At 44.0% G+C, this 10,942-nt stretch overlaps 1 protein-coding gene across 2 annotated transcripts in view; it reads right to left on the bottom strand.

Annotated features, from left to right (window-relative positions):
- Window positions 1-1,786: 1,786 nt before the first annotated feature.
- The window catches only part of LOC106600659 (acid-sensing ion channel 2), a 418,168-nt gene continuing 409,012 nt past the window's right edge, over window positions 1,787-10,942 (bottom strand). For both annotated transcript variants that reach the window (XM_045715389.2, XM_045715388.2), the window contains 5 exons: window positions 10,441-10,594; window positions 9,710-9,801; window positions 8,785-8,864; window positions 5,326-5,394; window positions 1,787-4,690 (listed from right to left, as the gene is read on the bottom strand). In XM_045715389.2, the coding sequence (XP_045571345.1) occupies window positions 4,589-4,690; window positions 5,326-5,394; window positions 8,785-8,864; window positions 9,710-9,801; window positions 10,441-10,594 (497 nt within the window). In that variant the 3' untranslated portion in view covers window positions 1,787-4,588. The remainder of the gene's footprint in view (window positions 4,691-5,325; window positions 5,395-8,784; window positions 8,865-9,709; window positions 9,802-10,440; window positions 10,595-10,942) is intronic.

Here is a 10,942-nt window from a genome sequence, read left to right as displayed (position 1 = left end):
TAACTGCATGGCATGGCCTGACCTTTACTAGTGGCTTTGTTCAGCTTGAATGTTATTTTTCTCCCCATGTCTTTCTATCTTAAACCCCATATCCAACATATGTGCATGTTCCCCACTCCCCTTATCTCCCTCCTCTGTAGCTCCCCACCCCTCTGCCTTCTGCTTCTCGTCTGATTGATAATATCTCTATCCATGTGGAAAGTGTAATTAACTCTGAGCAGAGCTTGAATACATAATCAAAAGGGGACTATCGCGCTCTCAGTGAAAAAAATAAATAAAAATTAAGTCAGCTTTCTTTATGCGACATCATTTTGAGTGCAGACCCATCACACCTTTTGTTTGTCAGAGCTTGAATAGAGCCTGAATAGATGTGTTGCATGTGATAGATTCAACATTTTTTCTCATATGCTGCTTGCAAAATATTGATATTCAACATTACCAACAGATTATTTAAAATCCATTTCTATGCAACAAAAGAAATATCAAGCACCATGGTAAACAAAAATAATAACAGCAGTCCCATGATGTAAGCCCTAATTAGGTCTTTCAAGATGATCTAGAATTGCTGCCTCACTATGCATTCGCTTTGTACAAATCTATAGGCCACTGTGTCAAGTTTTCTAAGCAGTGGCAAATTCTCTACATTTCCACCCTGCCTTGCATGAAAACAGTCTCCACCGCAGGACCTGTCTGTCTAAAGCCGAAAAGATGCCCAGTGAACTCCGGATGAACCCAGGCCTGTCTCTGAGAGGGCACTGCAGCATAGACACTGGCTCATGTGTTGATACTGTACCTCCTGGGCAAAAATGGTTGTCATATTGTTTCTAGATTAATTCATCACAAAGTCATGAACACACACAGGTTTTCTCTGTTTAACCCTGGTTTGAACAAAACATCCATAAAAAGGTTTCAAAATGTATAATCTATTACCCCATTAATCTAAATTGTATGCTCGACTGACATCTTTGCCCATGTGTGTTGGTGCATTCTCACCAAGATCTTTTGCTGACACATTTTAACACTGCCTATTCAATAACCTAAGTGAGAAAAATCTATACAGGTAACAAAGTTCCTTAATTACACATCCATCAACCTAATCAATGTGTAAATATTCTCAGGTCACCGTCTACTGGCAGATTGCTTTTTCTGGCAATACTCTACAAGTAAATCAAGTGCACACACAATTCACTGTATCAGCAGCATGAGCTAAATTAACTGCATAACATTTGTGTTTTGTAGGACGTTGTCAGCCATAAATAATATGATTTGTGGATCCTGGAGTTGAACTCTAATATTATAAGACACTTGTATTAATGGAACAACAGGGCACCCAGAGGGAAGACGCAGACACAGCTCTTGATACAGCCAGAGCAAATAACTGACAGGAGTTCCTGGAGAGAGCTGATGCAAAATAGAACCTGACCAGCAGCACAACAAGGCTTTCAAGTGAATTTTCTCCCTCAGTCTGTCTACTAGTAGTGCTCTGCTTGGAGGAGTCCTCTGGTGTCCTGACTGTTGTTATCACTGGGAGCTGAGAGGAGGACATTTCAGTGCACATTAAGTCTGTGTAGTAGAGATGTCAGAGTGAAATAGGATCTCCCCTTTACATTTCTAACGCCACAACATAATGTAGGCGCTGATGCCTTTTCCCAAGCTCCCACCCCTCCCCACAAACCACAAGCACTGTAGGACAGGGTATTATGCTTGTGATCTGCACGATTGATCCTCTTTCAAAGCTATGAAGAAATGAGTGATACGTCTACACAAGAAGGCAAACACGACAGGACCCCGCTGCAAAACTTTTTTTTTTATTGTTTCATCACAAAATGAAAAAGCAGTCCTGCAATAACAATAGAAACCAAAAGAGAAGAAACAACCAGTGGCATTTTCACTGAGACTCAGTATGTGTCCCATAGTAGTTCACCTCTCTCCATGGACAGATCTATACAGTAGGTGAGAAGCAGGGGAGGACTGGGACCAGAAATTGGCTCTCGCATTTGTGATATACCGGCCCATTTTTTTCCCTTGAAGCCCTCACACCGGTCCATATTTTTACTCAAGGTCAGATAATGATAATTTTGCAAAACATTTTTTTACGTTAGACAGGCCCACTAGGCTAAAAATGAACCAGCCCATCTGGCATTTCGGGCAAATGCCAGATGGCAAGTCCGCCCCTGTAGATGGCTGAGGTCACTGCTAAAGGACACATGATAAGCCATACATGAGAGATTAGATTACACACAGCAGGTCAACAACAGACAGGAAATCATAGTTCACAAAGCACTTGGAGTTCATTCCCACCTGTACTGTACATTATAACGATGACATAGTAGAAGTTTTGTCACATACACCGGATAGGTGCAGTCAAATGTGTTGTTTTACAGGGTCAGCCATAGTAGTATGGCGCCCCTGGAGCAAATTAGGTTTAGCTGCCTGACTCAAGGGCACATCGACAGATTTTTCACCTTGTCGGCTTGGGTATTCAAACCAGCGACCTTTCGGTTAATGGCCCAACACGCTAACTGCTAGGCTACCTGCCGCCTGTCTGAATAATCATGGCTAATTGATATGCTACTCTGGATGGATGTACTCGTCATATCATAGCGATGCAATACGGTCCCTTTTAGTGTGATGGCACTAGATGGGAGGGGTGTTAAAGAAACATAAAGTGCAAACCAAATCCTTTTTGAGATGGACTCAGACCAGTCAGCGTTTCATGTCAGGGCTTCGGATAGTCCTTTGTCACTTTTGAGAACAGAAAAACACCTGGGGTTTTCACACCACCCATGGTTTGGTGATTTAGATTTTAACTGGTTATTAAATGTGTTTGGTTGGGGCTATCGTCTATTTAAAATATTGGGCTTGAAATCATCTCCAATTTGACAAAGCTTGTGTCTTTCAGTCAGAGATGGACAATAGTTCCGGCAAACGACAAGTTTTACATGTTGGGCTTGATTATTTCAATTCGTTGTGTTAGTATTATCCTGCTCTGTTACCTAATTTTTATTTGCTTCAAATCAAATGTCAACCAGTCATAAGTCGGTTCATGCAAGTCCTTCTTCAATAACATGTCCACTGTAGACAGGACAGAACACTGTCTCGTACCCGTTTTGTTATTTCCTACCACAACACCAATATTAACACCACAATACAACACACCCTGTATCCTGAAATGAATCAGAAGATCATTTCCCCTAATCTGAATCTACATCAGTGCAATTATTATCGTCCAAACATTATTTCCATTAATAGAGCCTTGATTATCATGGAAATTCAATTTTCAATTCAATTACATTTCTAGCTGGGCTATCTCCATGTAAGGGCCAAGTCCATTATGTAAAACATGGTTGGGAGTCCGTCAGTTCTCACCAGACAACACACCCACATCATGCAGCTGAAATGAAACTAAACCCCCTCAGCATGTTCATTTATGAGCGACATTTGTACTCTGCTTGTATTCTGCCAGGTAAACAATGTCATACTCCACCTCTCTGGTTTTGGCTCAGCCTCAGTCATCAATGAGTGCTTTTACCCCACTGAGGCGCTGCCGCCAAGAGGCAAGCGTTTAATAATTTACATGAGTTTACACATAGGAATATGGCACCTGTTTAATATGTTGTTAAGAAGCAGCTCAGTATCTTGCCTTCCATCGGCGTACTAACCTTGTGGTAAATTGATAAGAGTGGAATCAATAGAACGGATGCATTAAACAGCAAAATAAATAACCGAATGCAAAACAGTCATTTTGGAATTGATTCTTTAGAATGCTCATGTTTTCCTAATATGAATGCAAATACAGTCCCAACACCCCTTCCCGTAGATATACAACTTGCCGCCTAAGAAAACAGTGCATCAACAAAATGGAACTGCCTTAGATGGATGTGTCATATGAAATATGTTATAGTGAACCATGTTCAATCTATACATTCTATTTCTATAGCTGGCCTCATCTCATAGGCCACGGAGAGAGACGGAGAGAGAGAGAGAATGACAGAGAGAGAGACAGGGCAAATGTACAGTAAAGCAACACTGCAGTCCAGCGTCAGCCAATCAGCATCACCAAAGAGAGAAACCGTCTCCGATAGGAAGCAGCGCATGCAACTTGGACAGTTCACAGCAACTGTTATGGTACAATGTCTGGCAGTACTGACCGATGGGTGACTAGTGAATACACATGTCTAGGACAGAGATGAGTCCCTTACAGTGTAGTCTGTCTGTCTGTGAACTGGAGAAGACCTATGAGTCAGGTAGATGAGCACGTGAGGGGGAGAGGATGCGGCTGTCCTCCTCCAGCAGTACAGTAACAGTAACAGTTCCAGTAACAGAGAGCACCAATAAATCCAGGTGACAGCTCCTTAATCCCCATTAGTGCTGCAGTGACAGTGTGGAGGGGAGGCCCAGTCCAGCCCAGTCTAGCCCAACCCAGCCACCCTCTCCTCTGACCAGCCACCCAGCCACCCATCCTCCCCACCAAAGTCACTATCATTCTGTCCTGGTAGCCTGTGGAAGAGGCTGCTGCTCACTGGCTCCCCGTGTGGTGGTGGCTCACAGTCGCCTTGCCTGGTGTGTGTGGAGCTGGGCTGGGGGCTCAGCAGGCGATCTCCTCCAGCGTGCCCAGGGTGGTCTGTAGGGGGACGCTCACCGTGTGGCTGATGGCCTCCGAGTGGTTCGCCACCGGGTCACAGGAACTCTGAGGTAGGGTGACACACACATATGCGTGTAGTACACTTATACACATGTCTACACTGCATCCCACTGCTGGCTTGCCACTGAAGTTAAGCAGGGTTTGTCTTGGATGGGAGACCAGATGCTGCTGGAAGTGGTGTTGGAGGGCCAGTAGGAGGCACTCTTTCCTCTGGTCTGACAAAAGATCCCAATGTCCCAGGGCAGTGACTGGGGACATTACCCTGTGCAGAGTGCCATCTTTAAGATGCGATGTTAAAAGGGCACTTATTGTAAGAGTAGGGGTGTTAACCCTTGTGTCCTGGCTGCATACCCAATCTGGCCATCATTGACACCTAATCATCCAATTGGCTCATTCAACTACTCCCCAGGTCGATGCTGTATGTGAGAATGTGTTCTCATTCAACTTACCTGGTTAATTAAAATAAAAATACACTGAGTGACATTTTGACACGATCCAGTAGGAGAGATCTCATCTCCTTTCTTGTCAATAATTGAGAATGACTTTGGGATAGCTGTCTGGCACAGAATATCATAAATCATTTGAGGTTTGACTGGATGCTAAGCCATAAATACAATATAAAACATTTTCCAAACAGTGTGACAGTCCAGTTTGTCATCAGATTAACCTGATGACCTTACCACGTCCTCTCCGTGGCTCTCCTCCTCGTCATCTCGGCTCAGTAGGTCCAGCAACTTGTCCTTCACCACCTGACAACATATATATGTAACACACATTATCAGGTCATAAGGACATACACAGTATCACAAAATGATTCATGAAGTGTGGTTTTTACATGCTGTGGTAACTTATGACCAATTTAGTTTAAGGTGAATTTTAACTGTTATAATTGGCACCATAAATAATACAGCAGGTGTAGACTTTACCGTGAAATGCGTGCTTACGAGCTCTTCCCAACGAGGCAGAGTTAAAAAAATAATAATAAAAAGAAAACTAGTAACATAAGAGGAATAAAATACACAAGAATGGAGCTATATACAGGGAGTACCAGAACCGGATCACTGTGGAGCTATGTACAGGGAGTACCAGAACCGGATCACTGTGGAGCTATGTACAGGGGAGTACCAGAACCGGATCACTGTGGAGCTATATACAGGCAGTACCAGAACCGGATCACTGTGGAGCTATGTACAGGGAGTACCAGAACCGGATCACTGTGGAGCTATGTACAGGGAGTACCAGAACCGGATCACTGTGGAGCTATATACAGGCAGTACCAGAACCGGATCACTGTGGAGCTATGTACAGGGAGTACCAGAACCGGATCACTGTGGAGCTATGTACAGGGAGTACCAGAACCGGATCACTGTGGAGCTATATACAGGCAGTACCAGAACCGGATCACTGTGGAGCTATGTACAGGGAGTACCAGAACCGGATCACTGTGGAGCTATGTACAGGGAGTACCAGAACCGGATCACTGTGGAGCTATATACAGGCAGTACCAGAACCGGATCACTGTGGAGCTATGTACAGGGAGTACCAGAACCGGATCACTGTGGAGCTATGTACAGGGAGTACCAGAACCGGATCACTGTGGAGCTATGTACAGGGAGTACCAGAACCGGATCACTGTGGAGCTATGTACAGGGAGTACCAGAACCGGATCACTGTGGAGCTATGTACAGGGAGTACCAGAACCGGATCACTGTGGAGCTATGTACAGGGAGTACCAGAACCGGATCACTGTGGAGCTATGTACAGGGAGTACCAGAACCGGATCACTGTGGAGCTATGTACAGGGAGTACCAGAACCGGATCACTGTGGAGCTATGTACAGGGAGTACCAGAACCGGATCACTGTGGAGCTACAGTGGGGGGGAAAAGTATTTGATCCCCTGCTGATTTTGTATGTTTGCCCACTTACAAAGAAAGGATCAGTCTATAATTTTAATAGTACGTTTATTTGAACAGTGAAAGACAGAATAACAACAAAAAAATCCTGAAAAAAACGCATGTCTAAAATGTTATAAAATGATTTGCATTTTAATGAGGGAAATAAGTATTTGACCCCTCTGCAAAACATGATTTAGTACTTGGTGGTAAAACCCTTGTTGGCAATCACAGAGGTCAGACATTTCTTGTAGTTGGCCACCAGTTTGCACACATCTCAGGAGGGATTTTGTCCCACTCCTCTTTGCAGATCTTCTCCAAGTCATTAATGTTTCGAGGCTGACGTTTGGCAACTTGAACCTTCAGCTCCCTCCACAGATTTTCTATGGGATTAAGGTCTGGAGACTGGCTAGGCCACTCCAGGACCTTAATGTGCTTCTTCTTGAGCCACTCCTTTGTTGCCTTGGCTGTGTGTTTTGGGTCATTGTCATGCTGGAATACCCATCCACGACCCATTTTCAATGCCCAGGCTGAGGGAAGGAGGTTCTCACCCAAGATTTGACGGTACATGGCTCCGTCCATCGTCCCTTTGATGCGGTGAAGCTGTCCCCTTAGCAGAAAAACACCCCCAAAGCATAATGTTTCCACCTCCATGTTTGACGGTGGAGATGGTGTTCTTGGGGTCATAGGCAGAATTCCTCCTCCTCCAAACATGGCGAGTTGAGTTGATGTCAAAGAGCTCCATTTTGGTCTCATCTGACCACAACACTTTCACCAGTTGTCCTCTGAGTCATTCAGATGTTCATTGGCAAACTTCAGACGGGCATGTATATGTATTCTTGAGCAGGGGGACCTTGCGGGTGCTGCAGGATTTCAGTCCTTCACGGCGTAGTGTGTTACCAATTGTTTTCTTGGTGACTATGGTCCCAGCTGCCTTGAGATCATTGACAAGATCCTCCCGTGTAGTTCTGGGCTGATTCCTCACCGTTCTCATGATCATTGCAACTCCACAAGATGAGATCTTGCATGGGCCGAGGGATATTGACAGTTCTTTTGTGTTTCTTCCATTTGCGAATAATCGCACCAAATGTTGTCACCTTCTCACCAAGCTGCTTGGCGATGGTCTTGTAGCCCATTCCAGCCTTGTGTAGGTCTACAATCTTGTCCCTGACATCCTTGGAGAGCTCTTTGGTCTTGGCCATGGTGGAGAGTTTGGAATCTGATTGATTGATTGCTTCTGTGGACAGGTGTCTTTTTTACAGGTAACAAGCTGCGGTTAGGAGCACTCCCTTTAAGAGTGTGCTCCTAATCTCAGCTCGTTACCTGTATAAAAGACACCTGGGAGCAAGAAATCACCAGGGAGTACCTGAATCGGATCACTGTGGAGCTATGTACAGGGAGTACCAGAACCGGATCACTGTGGAGCTATGTACAGGCAGTACCAGAACCGGATCACTGTGGAGCTATTTACAGGCAGTACCAGAACCGGATCACTGTGGAGCTATATACAGGCAGTACCAGAACCGGACCACTGTGGAGCTATTTACAGGCAGTACCAGAACCGGATCACTGTGGAGCTATGTACAGGCAGTACCAGAACCGGATCACTGTGCAGGGCTACCAGGTATTTGAGGTAGATATGTACATGAAGGCATGGTAAAGTGACTAGGCATCAGCATATGTAATAATATCTTGACTCAAGGCCAAACGTCACCGAGGCTGTTATTTTAGTGGCGGTCTTTAAAACCACAGCCAGAGCAGCAGCTCTCTCTGTCTGCGACAAAACACCCCGCACAGGCTCCCCATTAAAACATGCGAAAGGTTTGAAAACAATGACTTTTCATGTGTATTTCTAAAGCCCAGAGGGCACAGAATGACTGGTTTGTCCTTGGCAGAGCTCCAAGCAGACCAAAGCAGTAGGAGAGAGAGACCAACAGCTGAGCTGACTTAATGAAAAGACTGATCACGCACCTCTATCACTCAGCCCAGACAGATATATGGCAAGGCTCTTTCGTCTCAACAATTTAAATGTGAATGTGAATATGTGTGTGTGTGATTGGCCTTGAGTCTGTAGAGAAATGTGTGTGTAACCTATTAGACTGGTGTCTCTGATATGAATTGTTATTCATTTTTTAGTTATTATTTCTTCCGCCAAACATAACTGTCTGTGAGAGTGTTTGATAATGCGTTTGTGAAAATGTGTGTGTCTTTGGAAGTTTCTACATGGTGTGTGTTCTATGTCTGACCTCATAGGCGTAGTCAAATAGCTCCAGGATGGTGAGGATACTGGCCCCGATGAACAGACCCATCTGGCCACCTATATCACCTGGAAGATCAACAATACACAGTTAGAGAGAGGAGAGAGAGAGAGCTAGCAAGCACTGGAAACCCAAGAGCTGATCCCTGAAAAGAATCCCCTATGGCAGCTATTGAAAACACTAAACAACTCTATTATCCAAACACACAGGGAAATCAATCAAATTGTTACAGAAATGAAAACCTCCTATTTGACAAATTGGGAAAATGAAACAAAAATACTGAATAAACTAAATTGCTATTTGGCCCTCAAAACAGAATACAAAAACGCAGAACATCTCTACTCTGTCAGAGATACAAAACAGAGAAAGATCCTGACCAAATACAGACTCAGGGAACACCAACTGGTTATAGAAAAAGGGAGACACAAAAAGACATGGCTACCCAAAGAAGAGCGTCTATGTGGTCACTGCATTACAGGGGAGGTAGAGACAGAGATGCACCTTTTCCTGAGAAATACTCCCGAATAAGATCTTCTGGCAGATACAGTATGTATAGGATTGCCATAGCCTGAGGATGATTGCCATAACCTGACTTCCCATAACCATTAATTCCCTGAAGTATTTACATTGAATATAACTGACAGTAATATATAGTGTAACCATCATCCATATACATGCTGTTCTTTATTTATTAACCATTCTTTCTTTTTCTTTTAATAATCTTATTTTTTATTAAATTAAATGTATCTTAATTGGAATTTTAGAGAGAGAGAGAGAGAGAGAGAGAGAGAGTGGAGAGTGGAGATGGAGAGGAGATGGAGAGCCAGAGCGAGAGCCAGAGCGAGAGAGAGAGAGAGAGAGAGAGAGAGAGGGGAAGAAGATAGGTAGGTAATAGCTAGATAGTTGACTATACCCAGCAAGCCTGCCACTTCGTAGGCTTTCTTCTGCTCAATGGTCTCATAGTTCAAGGCCTCAAAGAACACATCCAGGACTAGGATGTTATCCCTGAAAGAGAGACATCGATAAGATCAGATAACACTTCAATCATGTTCAAGAGAAGACAACACATTTATCTTGATATTGTCATCCTATTTAACTATCAATCAATGAACTGGTAAGTCATCAGTCATTCTTCAGGCCATCAGTCTAAATCCATCAGTTTTTTTAATTGTATTTTTTGAAAGTTTTATTAACCATCAGTCTTTTCAAAGTTTGTTTATCTTTCTGTCAATGGGGAAATAGACATACAGGGCATACTATACCTACTATATCAATAGTTTAATTATCAATTGCCATAAGTAAGGGTACTTATTCTTCTACACTGAACCATATGTCCCATACAATGTCATTAGTAGAGTAGCATCTCAACTGATGACTGCATCCACTAGAGAATGCCTATTGTTATTATCATCAAAATCCCATTACATGATAACATGACGGATCTCGTCAATACCAGGCTCCAGTTCTCTTTCCCATTAGTCTGAGCGTCAAAGACATCTCAGTGTATTATCTTCACTTTCCACCCACACACTCCTTACTATTACTACATATAATATATGTGATACTGTAGGCTGATGTATATTAGATTTTTCCTTCTAATGCATTCATCTGTTCCTCTGGAGCCTCCTATAGGCAGGTACTTACGTGATGTATTTCTCAGAGCGGTTGAACTTCTTTTCCAGGTAGCGTGCTGAGGTCTTACTGGGGATCTTGACCATGGACAGCTCCTTGTTGTAGCGTGTCATGTTGCATGGTGTCCTACAGATGCAGTTACTGCTCTCCAGCATTGACAACTTGGCTACAGTGGAGAAGACAGGGAGACATGAAGGAGAGGATGAAGGGAAGGATGGAAGAGGGGTAATGGGTGAGGATGGGGGAGAGGGAGGGAAGAGGGGTAATGGGTGAGGATGGGGGAGAGGGAGGGAAGAGAGGTAATGGGTGAGGATGGGGGAGGGAAGAGGGAAGAGGGGTAATGGGTGAGGATGGGGGAGAGGGAGGGAAGAGGGGTAATGGGTGAGGATGGGGAGAGAGAGGAGAGGGAGAGTTGACCTTAGTTTGAGGGCAACTGAGGGTACACACACAAACACATACCCATCTCAACAGCATTCCCTACAGCATATACCTCAGAATGGCCGTACGTCTTGAT

The sequence above is a fragment of the Salmo salar genome, chromosome 03, assembly GCF_965601325.2.
Source record: "Salmo salar chromosome 03, fSalSal1, whole genome shotgun sequence".
Lineage (NCBI taxonomy): Eukaryota > Metazoa > Chordata > Actinopteri > Salmoniformes > Salmonidae > Salmo > Salmo salar.
This window is presented reverse-complemented; position numbering and strand designations above follow the sequence as displayed.